At 39.2% G+C, this 24,779-nt stretch overlaps 4 protein-coding genes across 5 annotated transcripts in view; 2 read left to right on the plus strand and 2 right to left on the minus strand.

Moving 5' to 3' along the window:
- The window catches only part of LOC100692238 (H-2 class II histocompatibility antigen, E-S beta chain), a 488,804-nt gene that overhangs the window by 212,694 nt on the left and 251,331 nt on the right, over positions 1-24,779 (minus strand). The window lies entirely within an intron of this gene.
- LOC109201527 (uncharacterized) lies at positions 1,306-5,054 on the minus strand. Its single transcript, XM_019357231.2, has 3 exons — positions 4,650-5,054; positions 3,577-3,675; positions 1,306-3,462 (listed from the first exon to the last, which is right to left on the minus strand). The coding sequence occupies exons 1-3, from the start codon at positions 5,028-5,030 to the stop codon at positions 1,336-1,338; spliced, it is 2,607 nt and encodes an 868-aa protein (XP_019212776.1). The 5' UTR covers positions 5,031-5,054; the 3' UTR covers positions 1,306-1,335.
- On the plus strand, positions 1,329-7,021 carry LOC112841677 (uncharacterized). Its single transcript, XM_025905440.1, has 5 exons — positions 1,329-5,114; positions 5,555-5,644; positions 6,035-6,153; positions 6,256-6,672; positions 6,756-7,021. The coding sequence occupies exons 1-5, from the start codon at positions 5,090-5,092 to the stop codon at positions 7,005-7,007; spliced, it is 903 nt and encodes a 300-aa protein (XP_025761225.1). The 5' UTR covers positions 1,329-5,089; the 3' UTR covers positions 7,008-7,021.
- LOC109201536 (uncharacterized) lies at positions 7,168-9,910 on the plus strand. 2 transcript variants are annotated; one of them, XM_025905438.1, is made up of 5 exons: positions 7,168-7,306; positions 8,001-8,218; positions 8,307-8,460; positions 8,542-8,651; positions 9,217-9,910. In XM_025905438.1, the coding sequence occupies exons 1-5, from the start codon at positions 7,198-7,200 to the stop codon at positions 9,526-9,528; spliced, it is 903 nt and encodes a 300-aa protein (XP_025761223.1). In that variant the 5' UTR covers positions 7,168-7,197; the 3' UTR covers positions 9,529-9,910. The 2 variants fall into 2 exon arrangements, with proteins under 2 accessions (XP_025761223.1, XP_025761224.1); XM_025905439.1 differs by having other exon boundaries at positions 8,004-8,218.

Genomic DNA, 24,779 nt, shown 5'->3' on the forward strand with positions numbered 1-24,779 from the left:
CCGAAACAATGTGGGACTCTGTAGTTTTCTCTGGTCCCCTCCCCAATCAGACCAGGAGTGACATGTTTAGCCGCATGTTCTCCTTAAATTGCTGGCTGTCTGAGTGGTGTCCCAGAAACGATGTGGGCTTCATAGATAATTGGCAAACCTTCTGGAGGAAACCTGGTCTTGTTAGGAGAGACGGCATCCATCCCACTTTGGATGGAGCAGCTCTCATTTCTAGAAATATGGACCAATTTATTAAACCCCCCAAAATATGACTATCCAGAGTTGGGACCAGGAAGCAGAGTTGCAGTCTTACACGCCTCTCTGCAGCTTCTCTCCTCCTGCTACCCCCCCCAAAAACCCATCTCCACTGAGACTGTATCAGCTCCCAAACAGACAAAAAACAAACTAAAAACCAGCAATAAACAACTTAAACATAAAAAATCACAAAGAAAGAACAATACAGTATCCACATCTAAACCAAAGAGTAAAACAGTGAAATGTGGATTAATAAAATATTAGGTCTCTCTCCTCCAAGTCTCTGTTAATACATGACTTAATAATTGATCAACAAATCGATTTACTCTGCCTTACAGAAACCTGGTTGCAGCAGGGTGATTATGTTAGTTTAAATGAATCAACACCCCCGAGTCATTCTAACCACCAGAAACCTCGAAGCACAGGCCGAGGGGGCGGTGTTGCAGCAATTTTTCACACCAGCCTATTAATTAACGAAAGACCAAGACAGATTTTTAATTCATTTGAAAGCCTGATGCTTAGCCTTGTCCACCCCAGCTGTAAAACTCAGAAACCAGTCTTACACTGCAAATTATCTGGTGCTTGCCATGATTTAAAATCTTATTTTTAGACAGGCCAGATAATTTGCCTTGTTTTAAAAAAAGATTTACTTGTTTCTAAGTCTGGATTTTAGATAATAAACTTAAATCGAGAATAACCATATAATTGTGTCTATATTAGTACAGAAATCCAGAAATGGGAAGAATAACTCTTAAAATAGCCTACATTAGGTCTCTCACCAAATGTCTCTCAAAATATCACTTGTTTCAAGATGCAGTGACAAACCTAATTTGCTTGATTTAGGAAATTCACACAAGGCATCTGTTGAAAATATGATTTATTCAAAATCATGTCTGACTTCAAATTTGTACATATAAGGGAAAAAAAATTAACCACAATTTATGATACAAATCACATTTCAAAGAGAGCTGTTTGTCCCAGCATGCCAGCATTATGTGGTACAACATTGACATTGGTTTAGGGAACATTTAATGACTGTCAACTGATAGCATCGCAAACTACACTAAGACAATACTTGGTGCAACCCTAATCTTAAGGGTGATTTCTATGGGAAATAATATCAGAAAGACTGTATTTTATTGGCACAAACACACTGTCCCTAAAACTAATAGAAAAGTATGAAGTATAATCAATGAGCTCATGGGCTAATTCTGTAGCTTGAGCAACAATGGGCACAGTTACTTCATATGCCAATAAGTCTTCATTTAAATTCAAAGTTTCATAGCGTTGGTACTCAAAAGCAATAAAAGATGAGTCAATCAAAAAGATATCCTTTATCAGTCCAAACACAGGGAAAGTGCTATCCACATCTGCAATAATCATGGACTTCCCAGTAATGTATTTATTGCCATTTAGAACATACCATTTCACTGAGACAACAGACTGCATGACATCTATTCCAAAAAATTCTTTAATTTTTTTCCTAACATATTCATTATTTTTAACAGCTGATACTGGCCCGGATTCCTTTTCTTTTGCAAAAATAGGATGTTCAGTGCCTATTTCATTTTCACAACACTCAAGAAATTGATTGTGGTTTGCTAGGGATTTACAAACATTTTTAAAATTTAACTTAGAAGCCCACTGTTTAAAGTAGGAGTGCTTTGCCTCAAAGCGCATGCACATACTCCTTATTAAAGGTCCAAGGGATAAGATTTGACTGGGAAGATGCAACATATAATGTTGCTTAGGTATTATATTGGCTTCGGGAAAAAGTTGCTTGAACTGATACAGGTGTTCTTCAATCATACTTCTCAGTTGCAATACAGTTTCTAAAGAAATAATGGGAGCAAGAACTATTTGAACTATCATAATTAACTTTCTAATAAATACAACATACTCACTCTCCACACCATACAAAAGAAAAAGTAATATTTTTAAAAGAATTAGCATCTGTCCACAAGACTGTTTCAATTTGTTGTCGTTAGCCGCTAAAGTGCCAAAGCTAATAGGAGATGGTTTATCCCGTATTTCAAGAGGTGAGTAAGGAAAATTTTGAATGTCTGAATTAAACTTGTCTAATTCCAATTGCCCTGAGAGAATTAGGTGTTTTAATACAAATTTAACTTCCATTGATGCAACACCTTCAAAAATAACATGCATTATGTCCTGGGGAGTTTGTTTGATCAGGTCAAATGCAGGAACATCAACTAGTCTGCTTCTTCTATTAATTCCATAAGTAGTTTTGAGGGACGCTTTCAATAAATCTGTGCTTGCTTTATCTATTTCAAAACACTGCCTGATATGTTTCTCCAGAGTTCTTTGAACAAACTTCTTCTCCTCAAAAACACTTTGCATATCATCAAAGTTGCATTCACAGTGTCTACATTTGCTATAAGCAAAACCAATCCCTTCTTTAAAGCCAGCAATCTCATGCTGGGCTAGCGTGTCTCCGCAAATGGCTATAACAGCACCAAACAATTCAATTTCACCATTTGACATTTCAATCCTTACACCATTGTAAAGCAGTGACAGATCTTGAAGTATTCTTTTCAGTACAACATCAATACCCCACTGAGAAATGTCATTTGCTTTAGCAATAGCAAGAAGCCGTATTGCAGCTAACTTTGACCTAAATTTTGGATCAATATTTCCTAAAGTATAATAAAACATGACCAATTTGTTTGCAGAAGCATGGGACCCTAAGGGGTTACATATTTCAATTTCATCTGTGTACAGTATTAATTGCAATGCATTTGGCCTCTGAGAAAACAAGGGGCGAGATGTAAAGAGGGACCCGTCTCTAAAATCATAGAAGAATCCCTCTCTGCTTCTTTGTGGTGCAGTGTTCAACATGGTAAAGATTCTCTCATTAGTCATTAACTGCTTTAGACTTTCAATTAATGGTACATAGTAAAAACTTTTGTTCCTTATGGACATGACCCTTGAAAGACCTTGCTTTACCCAACATATCTTCTGGGATACTACTACTTCCTCTGCGTTGACTGGACAGAACATTTCCCCTATGGCTCTACTCTGTCCATATGCAATGGTGGAGAAAGGATCCATGAATTTATCAAATGTAGCCAAAGCCTCATCTTGAAGCTGAGTGGTTCCCTCGGCATGATCTTCAAACACTGTCTTCAATCTTTCCTTGAGCGTATCTAAAAGAACAGCCTGATATTGTTGCACTCCTGAGATGATATGTTTGACCGTTCTCTGTGAAAACATTTGAAACAAAAGTAACTTATTCTGCATTTATATTAAAAAAAATTCTGAATGCCATTATGAACAAGTAAGACATTGATTGCCTTATGTGAGACTATAACATACCTGTGATAAGTGGCACTGTTCTTGAACACTGATAGCAAAAGCTGCAGCAGATCTGGTAATATTGTGTCTGGTAAAGGATGTTGTAGTAACAGCTTCTTCCTTTAGAGCAGAAAAACAAAGTTACTCCAAACTCATGGCCAATTATAGAAATTCTTACATAATAGGTATAATGAGTTACACCTAATGATTGGTCCATTAAAAAACAAAGTGCATGACAGTGATTAGTGTTACAGTTGTGAATATTCAATATAATATAAGATAATATAATATTCATTCTTTGGAATAAAGAAAAAAGAAATGGAAAAGAAATCAAAGACAAAGAAACAATAAAAAAGGGGTGGTCCATTATTTTGATGAGACTCGGGATTGGATTCATGAGAACGAGATTTTATCTTTTTAGATAATGAATTTTTGTTCGCACTTAGATATTAGTTTCTTTACATGTTTGTTGTATTTATTAAATTATTTATGTATTTTTAAATCACATAATTTAGATTTGCACTTAGAATTTATGTTAGTATTAGTATATGGATATATTTTATTGTATGCATTTATTAATTTATTTAATTTTCAAGAAAATCATTCTTATCCATGTTTTGGCAGTATTTCTGGCCAACAGATTTTTTTTACAGTGCTTCCAAACACTCTGTGTCTTACCTGAAACTGTATTCACCACTTATAATTCCTACGAGATACCCAAATTGCTGCCACATTGAACGATTTAAACGCGCTGAGAGTGTCTTTGACGCAAACTTTACCAGGAGACATGCCAGCCGCAGAGTGTGTGCCTGCTCTGGCTGCAGCATAGCCTTTACTATTTACACTGAACTGCTATTCTGTTTATTTATTTTTAATTTCATCCTGGTGATTTAAAATCCAACCATAGTGGAAATCGCTTGTAACAGTTTGAAGAGCAATATCTAGCGGTATAATATCGCGAGATCTCGTTAAATTTCTCTTGATTAAAATTGGAGAAAAGGATTAAAAGTAATATAGGGCCAAATACCAGGAGTTAGACATGGCTAAATTTGTCATCAGAAGCCACACTACATTTTATTTAGTTTAACACTTACCGTGATCGGGCTGTCAACAACCTGAGGCTCCTGCACCTCAGGCAAAGATCCACCAGTTGATATTTCCACGGTGCTGGTTGTTGTTGTAGTACTACAGTTGGCAAAGACTGAAACACCAAAATTTTCCGATCCTAAAGAGTGGGATGTTGGGGGGATTCTCCATCCTCTTGGTGGGCTTCCATTCGTCAAATACAGGGGGTGCGTCCGTTTAATGTGGCGAAAGAATGAGTTAAAAACTCTGAAATCTTGTTCACAGCCATCTATTCCACAGTAAACCCAAAAATCCTGCCTTCGACCATGAGCTGCATTTATGTGGCTAAGGAGCACCTTCAGAGTTAAAGAAACAAAGATAAAACAGATCATACATCTCCAGAGCGCCATGGTGAACTGTTTTCCCTCTGTACCAATGCAGCTTTACCGCTCTCCACTGAAGGCCACAGATGAGAGTGTGGGACCATGGGAAAGGTAGGCAATTTTAAAAATATATGTATCCTTAATTATCCAATTTTTCAGGTTTAAATTACATCAGTTATATTTATTTTTAGGCAATAAGTGTTTAAGACTGAATTTATATTTTTATTTTATTTTTTTACTTAAAAAAAATTAAATATAAATAATTTTCTGCATGCGCATTCTCAGTTCCTGTCGTGACGTTACTTTAACGCGGGACAAAATCTTTTCCCCTGCTTTGTTAACCGTCAGGACCGTTACGAAGATCAAAATTATTTATTTAAACAAAGCGAACAGTAATTTAAGGTTGGTAACATTAAGTTGATTTGAAAAATACTATGGTACAACGGTGTTATTAAGATAAAGTCGTGTTTTGTGAGGGCTGCTAGTTAGCAATCTAGCTAATGTGTTAACTTTAGCTAAATGATCTTATTTAAGCCATAGGATATTTCCAGGTACTGTGAGTGGAGGCTTTGGAACCGAACCAGAGAACTGCTGTCACGGCATGGACAAGTTTGACGATGCCATACTGTCTGTGTTGCAGGGTAAGTCTTATTTTTCAGTTATTTTGGTATGTTAGCTAAGCAGCCTTAGCATCTGTTAGCATCGTTTCTGAAACTTGGAGCTAGGATTGTACTCTACTCTGAACTTTATCCACATTATAGCCTTGAGCTGTTTTTGCCAAAATAGACTTGGAACATCATTCTTGAAGACAGCCAAAAATAGTTTTATTGCATTCCCAAATATTTGATAAAATTTTATTGTATTGTATTCTAGTTAACACATAAACTGTTTTAAGTTTGACATTTTATCCTGTTATTATTACTTATTGCTAAAATACATTTATTGACAAAAAATGACCTCAATATGTAATAAGCCACGCCCAGGAAAAGAGAAATAAATATCACTTTTAAAGTTGTTTTTCTCTTTTACAGCTGCGAATATTGACGAGGAAGCTTTGAGAAGCTTTACCCGGGATGACCTAAAGGATCTTTTTCCAGGCAATGAAAATTTCTTCCGGAGAAAGAAGATTTGGGATTTTATCAGCCAAAAGGTAAATACATATTATACCACTAAGAAGATGATTACTGTCCATATTGTCTAGCATTAATTTGCCTAATTGTGTATTTTTGTTTATATCCCACAACTGTTATAGTTTAAGAGTACTGACCAAGATGCCAACACTTGCCATCGAAGTGAGAGTAACCCCTTAGGCTTTGATGTGTCACAATGTCAGCCTCAAACTTCCACTCCCATTTCCTACACTGCTGACAAAAAAATGAAAATGCCAGACCCACCAGAGTATGTGGTGTATACAGATTCAGAGTTGGACATGGTGCGCAGTCAGTACTTTGCATTGCTCCACAGTGGAAAGGAAAAGGACTGTAAGATGTCGAAGGAGCTCTGTTGCAGACTTGTAAGGAACACAGTCACCAGCATGGTTGCAATCCTCCGTGCTAGTCCCATGGGGAAAGAAGTAAGATACCCCTCCAAACTCGAAATGAGAGCAATGTCACAGAAGATTGTCGACTATTACCCCATGTTACGTGATGCTGACACACACATGCCATACGTAAGTCATTCTTTACCCACTACAATATCTAAAATTGAGTGAGATAATAAAAGGATGTACAAATATATATTATTTTACCACAGCTGACCATCTACACCAAACTGTACAAACGACTCCAAAATATGAAGTCTCCAAGGAAGAGGCAGGGCTCCATGCCGCAACGAGGCAGGCCCAGGAAGACTCTTTTCAGCTCAGATGACACAGACAATGGGACTGAAGGTGACCTAAGTGGTGAAGCAAGTGGTTCAAGTGGCTATACCGTACTTCTTGAGAGCAATGATGACCTCAGCGAGGATAACTCAAATGCAGGTGTGTACTTTGGTCTGCTGTACTAATGACTTTTGGACATATAAAACTTCAAAGAGACCACCACCTCAGTTTTCTGTTCAGAGTACATCACAAGATTTATACAGTGTTGACTATTTTCCTTAACTTTCTAGCTATTCCCTGTTATTAAATTCTGTTCATCTTCTGTTTTTTCGTCAGAAAGAATCCCAATTGCTGCTACCCTCCACTGTACCAACTATGTCAAACAATACTACCCTGGCTTTACCACTATTATCCAAGTCAGCCTCATGCTCTGCACCCAGGGCTGATATAGGTCCATCAACTGCACCTCCAGATGATGTTGTTGGTAAGTCCACCATCACCCTTATCTACCTCTCAGTCTGACTGTGGTTCCTCTTACAGCTCTTTCCAAAATATGGCTGCAGCAATGAACCCCATTCTAAGTGTTTATTCCATAAATCATAGTGGTTTGGCATTAACTCAAGTTGGTGTGTAAAATCAACATATGATAGAGCCCTCATTCCAGTTTGCCAGTTAGCCATAGTAAGTATTTTAACACTTTGTGTTGTAGTGGGTGTTATTCAGTGCTGATTATTTACACATGTAAATCCTCATGCTGGTTACATCTATCATGCTTTATCACAGTGTTTCTGTCATAGATCAAATTACCTAAAAGATTTTTATCCATCAGCTTATAATCACTGTCCACACTGATGTGAACAATATACACAGTAAACAACCTTTACCTTATTTTCACCACAGTTTTATTCACGGGCATCTTAAACTTTGGTTTTAATATTTGATTCTGTTCAAACTAACAATTAACATAAATCCATGATCATTATAACAAATGGACACAAAGGGAAATGATCAGGACATATAGGGTCAGTTCATTACTCAAACATATTTAACCTAAATATAAACAATATAACATAAATATTATACTGAAAACGATAACTTAAAAACAACCATGCAACCTTACTAGAAATGACTTATTAGAAAAATCTGAATGTCTTACAATTGCTCTTTGCTTTCCCTAGCAGACCATGACAGCCTGAAGATGCAGGCAAGGCATTACAAAACCTTGAGCAACATGTACAGGAAACCCAATGCAAAACCCAACCAAAGTGACGTTGCTCAAATTTTGGACCTGGAGTTTGAGGCCAGACGAGCTTTTATTGACGCAGATGTTACAAGGGAAGAAGACAGGCCCAGAAAAATATTTGAAGCATACCCGTGCTTCAAAGACATACGAAATGTAAGTTCAACTACCTTCAGTTACATTCCTTGCTTTCTCTGGATAGGTTTAGTTAGTTCTTGACTAACTGAGCACAACTTTGTCATAGGCGATGGATGAACTGCGTCGCATCGTTGGTGGCTTCAACTGCAAATACATAGATCAAATGAAGGGTCGATGGGCAGAGTTTTGTTCGAAGGTGCAGTTCTATGGCATTTGGAAGAAGGTCCTGAAACCACCTCTCCCCTTGGATGTACATGGAGGTAAGTGGCCTTTTCATACATTAAATCCATACATCAGACATGTTCAGATTACTTTATTAAGATACTTTTCTCTGTCCACAGTGGATTTTACTGTCACTCTCATCAATGCACTTCCATCTCTTTTTCCTTCAAAAACTACACCACCAAAGTGGCTGGGAAGTGCCAGTGAGGCTCTCCTTCATATCCTCAAGGTGAGAACAGCTGTTAGCAATACCAGCCACTGTAACTTGTACTCCATTTACTTGTATTATTATTATTAATATTATTATTTTGCTTTTCATGCTTAATAAGAGTGGGTCAAAGTTCAATTCAGCAGGGATTAAATTACTCCTTATTCAGGATTTCTTAATTGTTATTCAAAACCTACTCCAGAGAGGCAGCGCAGAGCAAAAGCACATTGCAGTTGGGATACAAGTAGAAGCAGTAAAATTATATATTTTAAAAGGCCTTCAAAAACTAGAATATGTAACAAAGTTAAAAGAAATAGTTTTAAAAAACAAATGAGAAAAAAGCACAAATAGACATGATAAAAATGCTGCGAACTAGAGAAAATTCATGCTCAGAATTAATACATTTCCAAAATTTCATATTTATGTAAGTCAGATATTTTATATTTATTTCTTCTATTCCAACAGTAAATCAGTTGGAGCATTCTAAACTCTTGATATTGCTTTTTGTGTCTTAAGCTGTTTGGATGCACAGCAACCCTTTCATTTAAAATCTTGAAGAATTTGTCCTTTTTTTGTGCTTTTCTAGCCGGGTGAAGATGCTATGCTATACCTGGAGAAGCGGCCTCTCTCCTCCCCAGTGCTGCTTTTTGATGGGACAACCAGCATTGTTGCTGTAGGAAATATACCAGTGACCACTCTCCCCTTGGAGGATTTCTGGGAAGGAATGTTGGTGTTGATGGCATATTACTACACCTTGCACTTAACATACCCAAAATGTGTTGCAACGGTCCTCTCTGTCATACAAACTGAGGTAATCACTGATGCCATCCATGATCAAGATGCCACTAGTGCATATAAGAAAGCAATAGCTGAGTGGAAGTCATTCTTTGAAAAATAGGTGAATACCAAGCAGAATTTTATCAGGTCATTTGCAGTTTGTTTAGTTTTGTAGTACGTTTGTACAACTTTGTTCCTAATTTGGCTAGCAATGTCCTGAGAAACTGCTTTACTTATAATGCCTTACAAATGAAAGTTGTTTTGTTTTTTTCTCTTAATGACACTTTACCTGAGGCATGTAAAGTTTTAAGTCAGTAATGCCATTATTTACAACATTGTGAGACTATGTGACTGTCACAAAAGTTTAAGGCTAAAAATGTAATTTTTTTTCTCTGTTTAGGCCTTCTAAAGGGTTGATTTAGACTTTTAGGGATTGTGCAGCAGCCCTATATTGTTTTAAAAAAGGGTTTTGTTCTCATGAGAGGAATAAATGTTGACATATATCACTCTTGTCCTGGCTGTGATTTCAGTAGAAGCCAAGGAGTATTCTAGGAAAAAGGTCTGTTTTAAGGTTTTTTTGCTTGGATTTAATATCGATTAGGCTATATTTTAAGATAAGCCAACCTGAATCAAGAAACAAATTAATCATACTTCACTAATATTGAGTAGTTTTTCATAGTATTAGAACTATTTTTCTCATTGCAGTGCATTCATTTGCTGCAAGTAAGAATTCAAAACATAAAAAAGACTGTAATTTAGCATATTTAACTTACTTTTGGGACTTGATATCAAGTAATTTTATCTCAAATTGAGCTTTTTAAAGCTTATTTTAACCCTCTTCAATTCTCAAATGTGTTCTTTTATTTCTGGATTAAAAAATCTTATTTCAAGATTTCTTATTAAGTAAAATAAACTTGCTGCATGGACAGATAATTTCACTTGTTTTCAGTGCTTTTTGTATCAAATGTAGTATTTTTTTCTTAAATATAGACTAGCCATTTTTGCAGTGTACTTGTTATCATCTATCGTCCACCTGGGCCTTACACAGAGTTTCTCTCTGATTTCTCAGACTTTTTATCTGATTTAGTGCTCAGCTCAGATAAAATAATTATTGTGGGTGAATTTAACATCCATGTAGATGCTAAAAATGACAGCCTCAACATGGCATTTATAATAATAATAATGATGGATTGCATTTATATAGCGCTTTTTCGGGACCCCTCAAAGCGCTTACAATACCACTATTCATTCACTCTCACATTCATACACTGGTGAAGGCAAGCTACAATTGTAGCCACAGCTGCCCTGGGGCAGACTGACAGAGGCGAGGCTGCCATATCGCGCCATCGGCCCCTCTGGCCATCACCAGTAGCCGGTAGGTGAAGTGACTTGCCCAAGGACACAACGACCGAGACTGTCCGAGCCAGGGCTCGAACCGGCAACCTTCCGATTACAAGACGAACACCCAACTCTTGAGCCACGATCGCCCTGAATTTAATCTGTTATTAGACTCAATTGGCTTCTCTCAAAATGTAAAAGAACCCACCCACCACTTTAATCACACTCTAGATCTTGTTTTAACATATGGCATACAAAACTGAACATTTAACAGTGTTTCCTGAAAACCCTCTGCTGTCTGATCATTTCCTGATAACATTCACATTTACAATAACTGATTACACAGCAGTGGAGAGTAGACTTTATCAAAGTAGATGTCTTTCTGAAAGTGCTATAACTAAGTTTAAGAATATAATCCACCCACTGTTATCATCTTCAATGCCCTGTACCAACATAGAGCAGAGCAGCTATCTGAACGCTACTCCAACAGAGGTCGATTATCTTGTTAATAATTTTACCTCCTCACTACGTACGACTCTGGATACTGTAGCTCCTGTGAAAACTAAGGTCTCAAATCAGAAGTACCTGACTCCGTGGTATAATTCTCAAACACGTAGCCTAAAGCAGATAACTCGTAAGCTGGAGCGGAAATGGCGTGTCACAAATTTAGAGGATCATCATTTAGCCTGGAGAAATAGTTTGCTGCTTTATAAGAAAGCCCTCCGCAAAGCCAGAACATCTTACTATTCGTCACTGATTGAAGAAAATAAGAACAACCCCAGGTTTCTCTTCAGCACTGTAGCCAGGCTGACAAAAAGTCAGAGCTCTACTGAGCCAACAATCCCTTTAATGTTATCTAGTAATGACTTCATGAACTTCTTCACAAATAAAATTTTTATCATTAGAGAAAAAATTACCAATAATCATCCCACAGATGTAATATTATCTACAGCTACTTTTAGTACCATTGATGTTAAGTTAGACTCTTTTTCTCCAATTGATCTTTCTGAGTTAACTTCAATAATTAATTCCTCCAAACCATCAACGTGTCTTTTAGACCCCATTCCTACAAAACTGCTCAAAGAAGTCCTGCCATTAATTAATGCTTCAATCTTAAATATGATCAACCTATCTCTAATAATCGGCTATGTACCACAGGCCTTCAAGGTGCTGAAATTAAACCTTTACTTAAAAAGCCATCTCTAGACAATCTCCAACCTTCCTTTCATATCAAACCTCCTTGAAAGAGTAGTTGTCAAACAGCTAACAGATCATCTGCAGAGGAATGGCTTATTTGAAGAGTTTCAGTCAGGTTTCAGAGCTCATCACAGCACAGAAACAGCTTTAGTGAAGGTTACAAATGATCTTCTTATGGCCTCTGACAGTGGACTCATCTCTGTGCTTGTCCTGCTAGACCTTAGTGCTGCGTTTGATACTGTTGATCATAATATCCTATTAGAGCGATTAGAACATGCTGTAGGTATTACAGGTACTGCGCTGCAGTGGTTTGTATCATATCTAATAGTCTCCAATTTGTTCATGTAAATGGAGAGTCGTCTTCACACATTAAGGTCAATTATGGCGTTCCACAGGGTTCAGTGCTAGGACCAATTCTATTTACATTATACATGCTTCCCTTAGGCAGCATCATTAGAAGACATAGCATAAATATTCACTGCTATGCAGATGACACGCAGCTCTATCTATCCATGAAGCCAGCTAACACACACCAATTAGTTAAACTGCAGGAATGTCTTAAAGACATAAAGACCTGGATGGCCGCTAACTTTCTGCTTCTTAATTCAGATAAAACTGAGGTTTTTGTACTCGGCCCTGAAAATCTTAGAAATATGGTATCTAAGCAGATTCTTACTCTGGATGGCATTACCTTGGCCTCCAGTAATGCTGTGAGTGCCATGTTACGGCTGTGTGCAGACAGGAATAGGACACAAGGTGCAGACTCCGGAGACAGTCATGAAATCAAAACAGCTTTATTGCTGGACAAAGAAAATCTACAAAACCTAAACTGAAAAGAATCTAACAAAACACACACAGGGAGCCACAGGGAGATACACACAGCATGAGGGACGACGCGACAGAGAGCACAGGAAAACACAGGGCTTAAATACACAGAGGGAGCAATCAGGGAATGGGCAACAGGAGGGAAACACAGCTGGGGCAAATCAGGACTAACGAGACAGGAAGAGCAAAACCAGATACACTAACATGAGACATGGACTTTCAAAGTAAAACAGGAAACATAACACAGACTCACAGGCAGACATAATAACAAAGGGAACAAAGACGTGGGACCAGGGCAGACACAGACACTGACTGGACGTGGAGATACAGCAAACAGGGGAGACAGCAACTCAGAATCACAGACAGAAAACCAGAACACAAAAACTCTCACAGAACCCACCCAGAGAACCTAAACTAAGAATAATCCAAAAACCCAAAAAGCAAAACTAGAATATAATGAAATAACAAACTCAAAGAACCAAAACACAAACTACTGGGTCGATGACCCAGGGATCCTAACAGTGAGAAACCTTGGAGTCATTTTTGACCAGGACATGTCCTTCAACGCACATATTAAACAAATATGTAAGACTGCTTTCTTCCATTTGCGCAACATCTCTAAAATTAGAAATATCCTGTCTCAGAGTGACGCTGAAAAACTAGTTCATGCATTCATTACTTCCAGGCTGGACTACTGTAATTCTTTATTATCAGGATGTCCTAAAACCTCGCTGAAAAGCCTTCAGCTGATCCAAAATGCTGCAGCAAGGGTACTGACAGGGACTAGAAAGAGAGAGCAGATTTCTCCTGTTTTGGCTTCCCTTCATTGGCTTCCTGTTAAATCCAGAATTGAATTCAAAATCCTGCTCCTCACATACAAGGTCTTAAATAATCAGGCCCCATCTTATCTTAATGACCTTGTAGTACCATATCCCCCTATTAGAGCACTTCGCTCTTGCTCTGCAGGCCTACTTGCTGTCCCTAGAGTATTTAAAAGTAGAATGGGAGGGAGAGCCTTCAGTTTTCAGGCCCCTCTTCTATGGAACCAGCTTCCAGTTTGGATTCGGGAGACAGAAACTATCTCTACTTTCAAGATTAGGCTTAAAACTTTCCTTTTTGCTAAAGCATATAGTTAGGGCTGGACCAGGTGACCCTGAATCCTCCCTTAGTTATGCTGCAATAGACGTAAGCTGCCGGGGATTCCCATGATGCTTTGATTTTTTCCTTTCCAGTCACCTTTCTCACTCACTATGTGTTAATAGACCTCTCTGCCTTGAATCATATCTGTTTTTAATCTCTGTCTCTCTTCCACAGCATGTCTTTCATCCTGTTTTCCTTCTTTCAACCCAACCGGTCGCAGCAGATGGCCGCCCCTCCCTGAGCCTGGTTCTGCCGGAGGTTTCTTCCTGTTAAAAGGGAGTTTTTCCTTCCCACTGTCGCCAAAGTGCTTGCTCATAGGGGGTCATATGATTGTTGGGTTTTTCTCTGTATTTATTGTTGTGCGATCTACTGTACAATATAAAGCGCCTTGAGGCGACTTTTGTTGTGATTTGGCACTATATAAATAAAATTGAAACTAAGACAAGAAACTGTTTTCAAATTAGCATTGGCCGCAGTGATGTACACGTGCGGAAGATTACTGGACCCGGCGAGGTCCATATGATGAAGTTCTTGGGCAGATAAATGACAGAAACAGTTTCTGAATTTTGAGGAGAATGTTGGAGCACTGAGGTTGAATTTTCTCTGTGCTTGGTGCATTGTGCGGACTTATATTAGAGTTATAAGTCCAAAAGGTTATGACCTGGAGGTCATTCATGGTGTTTAAAGAAGAACAGGAATTAGAAAAGGATATTTAATGTCATATTTTGTGTAAATTGAGGAAAAACTCACCATTTGTGTTCACCTTTTTTTTTCATTTAAAGGGACACAGACATTAACACACACACAAAATTCTTAGGTGTGAGTCACTTCCTCTTTTAATTTTAAACTGCAACACATGGGTTTCTTGAACTAGAATTTCAGCAGTGGATGAGACAGGATTTAGATTAGGGCTAGTTAAAGATAAAGATGACATTTATTAGTCCCACAGGTGGGAAATTTGTTTTGTCACAGCAAAAGTGCAAAATTATGCAGCAGGAATTAGAAAACACTGGAATGCAATAAAGTAAAGTAGAATAGAATGATATATACAATAGAATAAAATAGAATACCAACACTATATACAACTGAGTAAGAAAATATAAAATACAACTTTGTCAAAGAAAGAATTGCACATATAGCAGTCTTATTGCACGTATGAGGGTTCTGGTAAAGTAAAAGATTATGTTGAAAGTTTTATGCCCTGGAGGCCAAGAGTCGTGTAAAGAAGGACACGACTTACACTGAAAAAGGCCATGTTGGATTTACTTGGTTAAGTAGTGGACATTGGTTGCACACAAATGTATTCCTTTGGCAGAAACTTACTGGTTACTACGGTAATTTAGAATTACCAATTAACCTAACCTAACTTTAACAACTGCATGACTTTTAGCTGAGGGAAGAAACCAGAGCACTCAGAGAGAACCCAGTGCAAACTGGCCAGACTGTGGATTTGGACCCAGGACCTGGTTGCTGTTAAGAAACAGCACTAACCACCAGGCCAACAATCCAGACTTAACAAAATAAGAAAGCTATGATTTCAGGGCTTGATGCTGAATTTTTTGTACGTTTTTGTCCTTGACAGGTTAAACCACAAGAAATAATGATAGCATACACGTGGTGTGTGTGAAGGTGTCTGCCTGTTAAAACTCCAGTGATTTTCCTGGAGTTTGACATCTTGTGCGATCATGTGTATTTCATGAGTTCAGGAACTAACCACTCTTACTAGATTGTATCATGTCATGTCAAGAAGAACAAATTAAGTTGTTGAATTTGGTACAGATCCTTAATGATTTAATTACGTTCATAGAAACATGAAATCATTGTGTTCAAATCACAAGTTAAACTTTTTAAAGGTAACAACCACCCAATTTACTTTTTTCGTTATTCCGAAAAGTAGAGGCGACTGCTTGACTTGACTGAGATGGGTGCCTTACTGAAACCACGATCCAAAGCGCGTGTGACTGAAATCTCGTGCAGTGTTGCAGTAAGTTATTGACTTACTTCACTCGAACATGATATGAACAATTTAATCTGGCCTCTCTGCATATCATGTAGTGCTCTTCAATCTAGAGTGTAGTTTCTACACTCTAGAGTTACACTTCACTTTAAAGCATGAGGCACTTGTGTTAAATACACGCAAGATGCTTACGTAAATCCAAGAGCTGGACAATTTTTTCAGTGTAGAAAAGGACATTTAAGGTCACATTTTGTCTAATGTGGGGAGAATTGTTCCATGTGTGTTTATTTCTCTTCTCTTTTAAGAGGACAGACGCAGTTACTGAGTGTTGTTTACTTCCTTTTTCTGAGTCTTAAAAGTAGGTTTGACAAAATGCTCTTAGGAAAGTGTATTTCGAGTGATTCTAAGTGTGCGAAGGTTGTGAGTACTGGATTTGAATGATTCTGTGTGATTCGTATGAAATAAGAAAAAGTGATAATAATACATAGGAGAGTGAGTGGAAAAGTGGAAGTCTGAGAGGAAGTGTGTGCGTAGGCAAACTTCAGAGTGTGTGTGCGTCGAAGAGAAAGTCTGATTATAGCTTGTGAGCTGGAGAGACGTTGCAACATGAAAACAGAGCAATTAGAGACTGAATGTCTTAAGAAAAAGTAATAAAATATATTAATTACATGTTTTAGAAAAGATAAAGACAGAGAAAATAAAGACATGAACTAACAATTACATTAATGAATAGAAAACACACGTACACAAATTGCTACAGGAGAGATTATTGTTGGAAACGATCAGAAGTGGGATAGTTTAATATATCTATGCAATGAAGAAAGCAGCTTACACTCCTTTAATGTCTAAGAGCCAGTGTGTCCCCTCCCCTCATACCACCCCTGCCCACGTGGCCCCGGTAACAGGCGAGCATGGAAGGCTGGATAAGCCCATGACGGGTAAGATCCCAAATGGAAAAACCACGGGACAACCTAAGGCAGGCACAGTCACGATTGCTCCAAACCTATGTCCCTGTGAGCTCGGACTCACTGGCGGAGACGGGACTTGAAGGGTAAAGCCGTTGGGCTGAGGCAGAGGGGGAAATGTCATTAACAATGGCCAGTGATGAGTTAAAGAGGGGAGACACTCACTGTCTTTCAGGGTGAATTGTTCCCTGAACCTGACAAGTAAGCTATGACTTCTGGCTGAGGACAAGGAATGCTGTTATTGAAGGTGGGAAATCAAAATTGGAGTTAGGAAATTTGGGATAGAGAAAACTGATTGTTTAAGTGGAACCTTGTGAAGGAGTTTGAGGAAACCATAGAAAGAAACATATACACAATCACACACACAAAAAGAAAATGCCTTAACCTTAGAATACAAAAGAGTTCATGAAGATCAGATGGCAGGTTTAGCATAAGAGTCTGTTTATCATGTTGTCCAACTCGCTTAGTGTGTAGTAGTGTTTAGAAGAGAAAATTCAGAATTTAGTGTTGATGGTGTGCAAGCTGTGTGGCGTTTAACGAGATTTTATGTGTTTTGAGCAGATGAAATTATGTTAAGTTGACCTGAGAGTGTCCCTGAAGAACTTGTGGAAAAATATTATGTGTTTAAGATTGTTGAGGTTGTTGTTGTAGTGATGGGTTACTTCTATCGGTTAGATTTGTGTTGTTTTCTTGTTTCAATAGAGGGAGTTTTATTGGACATTGACATGTGTAGAATTGGGCCCATTATTTTTTGTAACAGTGCACTTAGAAAAAACCTGTCAGGTGATTTTGTTTTGTGAGCTAATAATCAGCTCTCTTCTTTTCATTTTTGTTCTAAGCAGGCCTGAACAGAGTGAATAACAGCGCTGACAAAAAGTCTCAGGAGAACAAACAGAAGGTGACCTTTTCCAGATTACAATGGGCGGAGGAAAGAGGTTACCTGTGGGGATCTGATCGGATTGTGAGTCCCTGTCTAAAAGGATTGCCGCGAGCCAATCCAGTCAAAACCATAAAGAACTATTTTCCAAAACAAAACAAATGAATGTTCCTAAGAGTGGAGAATCTAATTATTCACGCGGCAGTCTCCACTATTAGCAATACCTGATGTTAATGAGTGTGAGTAAATGTGTGTAAATGGACGGTGAATGGATGGACGTGCACCAAAGGTTGGACCGACTGGACACTGAGATTAAGGCTGGACTAAGGTTACACACATGACTGATAACTGTCCTGTTTTAAGTTTCCTTTCTTATCACACAGATTGGATCATAAGTGAGGAAAAACTGACTATGAAATGTGAAGTTCTGGTTAACATACAGGTTTTTGTTTCTAGGAAGTTCCAAGGATGCAGGCTGTGGATGGAGCCAATGAAAGATTTGACATGATGATTAGTTTGATTTCATTCCTTAAACACAGGTTTGAAGGGCCGGAGCATGTATACCTAATATGGTATGACTAACCTTTTTCTTTTAATTTCCTAAGCGAGTGAAGAATTTTGAGTTTGTAACACATAAGATGTGTCACAAAAGGGGGGAGTTACAGGATTTAAGGTTTAATTTGAAATGGGTTTTAGGATTACTTGATGACGTTTGGGGTTTTTGATAATTTAGGTATGGTAGAACGGAGGCAGAAAATTGTTATTTTCAAGTTCTTTTTGATTTCTAGAATAAGAGGTTATAATTTAGGCTGGCACATACAGATATGTCAAAGGAAAATCGTATATATGTGGTCAGCTACATGAAATGTGCTCTTTTAGGATCACTAAGCAAATGTCTACGTGACTTTTCACCTAATAACTGTTGTGATGATAAACTTGTTTACCGACTAGCAGCTTGCTCTCTTCTAGAACATATAGACTTAGGAAAGGGGAACCTCAGCTCTGATTTCTGGGAATAACTCTGTTATCTTTGTAAGTTGATAGGAAACATGTCGAGACAGCCATATCAAATGTGGTAGAGCTTGTAATTACATGTGGGCTTGAAAAGAGGAAGCAAATTTGGTACAAGACGTGCTTGAAGTGATCAGATGAGAGAAGGGAAAGTCAGGAATAGCTTTGAATTAGGATTGATAAATTAAATTGGGTAAAAGGGGGGTGTAGCAAGTAGATTCAGGGCAGCTCACAGCCCGGCGTAAACGCAAGGTGCTGTCACACAGGTTAAATTATTTGTTTGATTTATTTTTATGACAAAATAATAAGGAAACATTGAAAACATACAACCCGTTGAGGAGACAGATAGGGTTGGGCAATTGAAAGGTTTTGTTTGTTTAGCATAATCGCTTTTGTTATATTTTAGTGTTTAACATGGAACATGCCTCTCTGGAGCTTCTCTCCTGATGGTACCCCGCCAAAGACCCTTATCCATAGAGACTATGTCAGCTCCCAAACAGACAACAACAAACCAAAACTAGCAATAAACAACTTAAACATAAATAATAACAAAGCAAGAACAATACAGAATCCAAATCTGAACCGAGGAATAAAACAGTGAAATTTGGATTATTAAATATTAGGTCTCTCTCTTCAAAGTCTCCGTTAGCTCACGCCAAGCGGTCGCAGCAGATGGCTGCCCATACCTGAGCGTGGTTCTGGCGGAAGTTTCTTCCTGTTAAAAGGGAGTTTTTCCTTTCCACTATTGCCAAAGTGGCTAGGCTATAGTTTGCAAACAAAGAATTGAATTGAGGTAAAAGAAGCAGGGAGAATTGAGGGACACCCTTAGGCCAATACCATGGTTGCAGGAGGAAATCAGAGAGCGGATGAAGCCGCGAAGGGAGCCGCAGGCTATAAAGGACAAGAGCAAAGGGTGTAGGTAACTGCTGAAGAGGAGGCAGGCATCAATAGGTTGGAGGAGGCCAGACGGGCCCAACAGGAGACTTCTTCCCAGGAAAAGAGGTGTGGCAGAGCAAAGGAGCCCGAAAAGAGGGTGGCCTTTGGAAAGGAGCCACGCTGGACGGGTCCTTACGGTCCAAACTACAGCAGTTCAACTAAAAGGGAAGGTGATACGTGGTATCATTGGTCGCAGTGTGCTCCAGCACATGAGAGTTTGGTATAGGAAAACTCCTCTTCAACTAACACGGGTGTCAACAATAACGAGCAGAGGCAGAATAAATCCTCTCACCCGTGCAACGGGCCAACCAGTAGTCTACCTGGGGGGCCGAAGAAAGAAAAGCAGCAGTTGAGAAGGTCGCCAACAGAAAGGAGCGGTGACAAATTGAGGACTCCACAAAAGCAGGGGAGTTTCATTCCAGGATACAAAGTTTATATAACATGATGCAAACACGTGAATCAGAGACACGTAATGAGAAGAAACTTATTAAAATGTTCCTTACCACTAAATGTTTATTGTATGCAATGATATTAACCATGGCTGTGTTGTTTACTGTTTATATTTTGCAGGGCACTCCGGACCACTTGTCTGAACACAGATGCCAGTCCAGCCCAGCGCTTCCTGAGACGGTAGTTGCTAAAATGGGATCGGTAAAAAGACTAAAGCGTGAGGTGTCAGGTAAAGGTGATGAGTGCCTCAGCATATTTAATGGCATAGAACTGAATTATGTTAAAGGGTCCGCCAGCTCATTCACGTTTGATTTGTGTGACGTCATTAAGTGTGCAGGAGCTAGTAGCAGCTGGAGAGCATCAGGAACACAATACACGTACTTTAGCAGCCAGACGTAAGAGACACATTTTGGCAAAAAGAGGGACCCAGGGTACACATGCATATGACCCTCGGTTAAACTCTCCGACCTGGATAGACTCCATAGGAGTGCCCAGGGGAGTTCCAAACGATTATAAGCTGGCAGACTAAGTAACTTCAGGATTGGAAAGCATATTCATTTGGGTGACCCCTAATAAGAATGTGGATCGCATTAACTATTTCCATTACAATCTGCTGAGACTCTCTAACCTAACCAGGGACGCCATGATGGGGTTCGCAGAACAATTGGGTCCGAGTTCGCTGATGGGCGTGCAAAATTGAATGGCCCTTGATTGTTGACATGAGAAGGGAGGCGTGTGCACCATGTTCGGAGACATGTGTTGCACTTCTATCCCTAGTAATACTGCCCCAGATGGCTCAGTAACCCGAGCTCTGGAGGGCCTGAAAACTTTGTCTAAAACAATGCATGAGCACTCAGGTATCGAAAATCCGCTGGCGTCCTGGATGACATCTGTGTTTGGACAATGGAAAGGTGTGGTTATGTCGGTGATATGCTCATTAACTGTATTTTAGGGAATATTGGTCATCGCTGGTTGTTGTATCATTCCTTGTGTAAGAGGACTGTTGGTAAAGATAATGGGTTGTGAACCCTGGCTGGGTTGAGGGCATCTACCAGATGAACCTGGAACCCATAGAGCCGAGCAGGGAGTGATACAACATGAAGTGTGGTGACATTCCTTAAGGGAATGTCAAAAGAGGGAATGTTGGGATTTAGAGATTCTTTTATTGCTAGCATATAATCTGCCTTATGAAGAATGCGTCAAGAACATGGTTTACAGTATCATTCATCAGTAATATTTCTTACAGGGTTTATATTGCATTGAATATGTCTGTCATCACATTAACCTTTCTATTCACAGGTTTATTTATGATCATTCTATACACAATGCATAACTGTGCTTGTTTAGAGTTGATGTTCCATCCAAGAGGGTTTTAAGCTTCACTGGTGAGAGTGTCCAGGTGATACATGTTGAGGGAGGATGTGAACATAGTAGGATAATTGCATGCATGCTTACAATACATAAATCTAGCAACAGGCCTGAGCGCAGGCCCAAGTGTCTTTGACCTTTTTGTAACTGGCTGCCCTTTTACCTACTTAGTAGCAGATGATTGAAGGCGATAACCAGCCCTCAGACACCCTGAAGGCTGAAGACCATGATTGTGCATTAAAGGTGTTGCAGAAACGGGAAGTTATATGTCTGGTTCATGTCTGTTTATAACTATTAAAGATGTACAAGATATTGACTGTACATGATGAACTCTTGACTTGTGTTGACGCCATGGGGGGGCGGATACCCCACTGCTTTAAAAATGTTCTTCACATGTATTTTTGTCAGAGGACATATCCTGATATGTCTTCTCCGCTGCTAATAAACTCATCGTTTGATTGCACTTTTCTGGAGCCTCCGTCATTTGTTGTCTGGTCTGAAGTTGATCGATCTCGCGACAGACTGTAAAACAATAGCCTCTGTATTTCTCACAAATTCCTGTTAATTCAACTAAAAGTTCTTTAATCCCACTGCTAGGTAGTGTTAATTTGCCTGTATCGTTAACTAAGGATATGATCAAAGATAAGCTTGAACTACATACAAAAAGTTTCAGGGGGTTGGAGTTTTCCTGTAAATTACCGGTGGCTGTAAAACATACCTTTTAAAATAGGAAAAGTAAAGTTTTATTTTTCTCACTGGATACTACACGCAACATTCTTGAGTGTTTTATGATATCATTATAATAACCTCATTAATACACACATTTTCATTTTCATTTCATTTTTATTTTTTAATTTTTTATTTCATTTACACTTCAATGGATGTATCAGGAGCAACTTGGGGTTCAGAATTTTACCCATTGATAGTTTTAGTGTCAGATTGGAGAAGCCAGGGATTAACCCTTAGATGCACACGTGGGGTCAAAAATGACCCCACAAGTTGTTGTTTTTTTTCAAAATCTTTAAAATGCAAAGTTGTAATATATTCATATTCCAGGTATTCCTTATAAAATATGTTTGTAACATGACGCCATTTGCATTTTTATTTATTTTTTCATTAATTAAAAAAAATGCAGTTTTTGTATGACTACCCCACTCTTCCACAAGTGGGGTCAAAAATGACCCAAAGCAGTTCCTCTGGAATCTTCTATGAAACTTTCATTCTTAGCAAGTTCACCAGGGAAGACACAAAGGACAACTGTTTGCCTTTCCTGGACTGCACCGTGCACATTGAAGAGAATGGCAACCTCAACATTGAAGTTTACCGGAAGCCCACACACACGGACCAGTACCTCCTCTTTGACTCCCATCACCCTCTGGAACATAAACTTAAGTAATCAGGACCCTACACCACCGGGCAGAACATGTTCCCTCCAAGCCTGAAGGGAAAAAGAAGGAACGCACACATGTAAAGGAAGCACTCAGAACATGTGGTTATCCTAATTGGGCATTTATAAAGTCAGCAAAGAGGCACAGAAAAGAAGATCAGACACCAGCGAGGGAGGATAAGAAAGACAGACGCAACAACATTGTCTTCTCCTTTGTAGCCGGTGTATCAGAGAAACTCAGGAGAGTTTTCTCCAAACACGACATCCCAGCAACACACTCAGACAGAAACTGGTTCACCCGAAAGACAAAAGTCCAAAACACAAACTTGACAACGTGGTGTATGCTGTACAGTGCAGCGAGGAATGTCCAGACCTCTACACTGGAGAGACCAAACAGCCACTTCACAAGCGCATGTCACAACATAGAAGAGCCACCTCCACGGGACAAGACTCAGCAGTTCATCTGCATCTAAAGGATAAAGGTCACTCTTTCGAGGATGCCAATGTTCACATTTTGGACAGAGAGGACAGATGGTTTGAAAGAGGAGTGAAAGAAGCCATTTACGTCCACTGTGAGCGACCATCTTTGAACAGAGGCGGTGGTTTACGACACCAACTGTCTGCCATCTATAATCCAGTTTTGAGATCCCTCCCCAGACGCCTTAACGCCCACTCACATCCTGGGCCATCTGACCTCAGGAATTCACATGACAAGGTGGGGCCAGGTTTCACAATGAGCTCACCCGAAACCCTGGCTGACTGGGACCCACACCCGCTTTCACACCTTGGCTCATGTGATTAGGTAGAGGATCATCAGGGGGTCCTTTGTCCCTCTTTGGGGACAATTTAAACATATTTAAAGCCTCGATTATCAGGATGATTTAAACACATCTGTTTAAATAATGAGATTTATGTTTCCACACAAAGTTATAAAGTGCAGCATCGACTGTTTCCTGAATGATTCAGGAACATCTGTGACTCTTACAAGATACACTAAGTCAGATAATCTCTCTCTGTAAAATGTGTGAATGACTTTTTGAAGCACTGACCAAAATCTGCTGGTTTACAGTATCAAAGGCTTTATATCAATAAAGAATAAACAGGTGTTTTCACGTCTGTAATCCTTATGATCAATCAGATCCAGAAGTCCAGAGCACAGACTGAGTCCACAGTCCTGAGCAGAGCCACAGTGAGACTGAAACAGCAGCTCGATGTTCCTACAGTGGATCTGTGGTTACATGAGCAGAGTTCTATGGATCCAGTGTGACTGCGATGAGTCAGCATGAAGTGAACAGAGTGAAGATTTGTGTAGAAATAGGAAGTGTGATCAGCTGCACTCACCACTGTTGCTGAGAGAAACCTGATGGACTCCAGTGAATCTTCTTTTAGAGACAAACAGGACTCGACTGCAGCTCTGCTGCTGCTCTCTCACACGTTCAATTCTGCAAAATGACGTTGAACTTCTTGTTTTTCAGGTGTTGCTCCGCCTCTCCCTGCACCTGTTTGTCTGGTTTTGCTGCCTCTCCCTTTATCAGCCGGTCTGTACTCAGTGGCTGTGTGCAGCGGGTGGGAGGAGTGAGGAGTGGTGTGTGGGTTCACACAGTAATGACGGCCTCAGGTGATCAGGAGAAACTCACCTGGATTTCCTTTTTCCACAGCAGACTGAGAGCTTCAGGTGGACCCTGAAGGAGGTCTCAGACACAGGTGGTAAAAGTACACACAGTCTGTACTGAAGTAGAAGTACTACTGTTAAAAATACTCCAAGTACTAATTCAACTGGCTGTGAAATGTAAGAGAGTAAAAAGAGCTGATTGAAGAACATTTCTAACACATGTGTTTATACAAAGCTAACTGAACCATGTGCTACATCAACGTAATAATAAAATAATATTATTCACTTTATTTCAGTCTAACTTTGAAT

Source organism: Oreochromis niloticus, linkage group LG3, assembly GCF_001858045.2.
Source record: "Oreochromis niloticus isolate F11D_XX linkage group LG3, O_niloticus_UMD_NMBU, whole genome shotgun sequence".
Lineage (NCBI taxonomy): Eukaryota > Metazoa > Chordata > Actinopteri > Cichliformes > Cichlidae > Oreochromis > Oreochromis niloticus.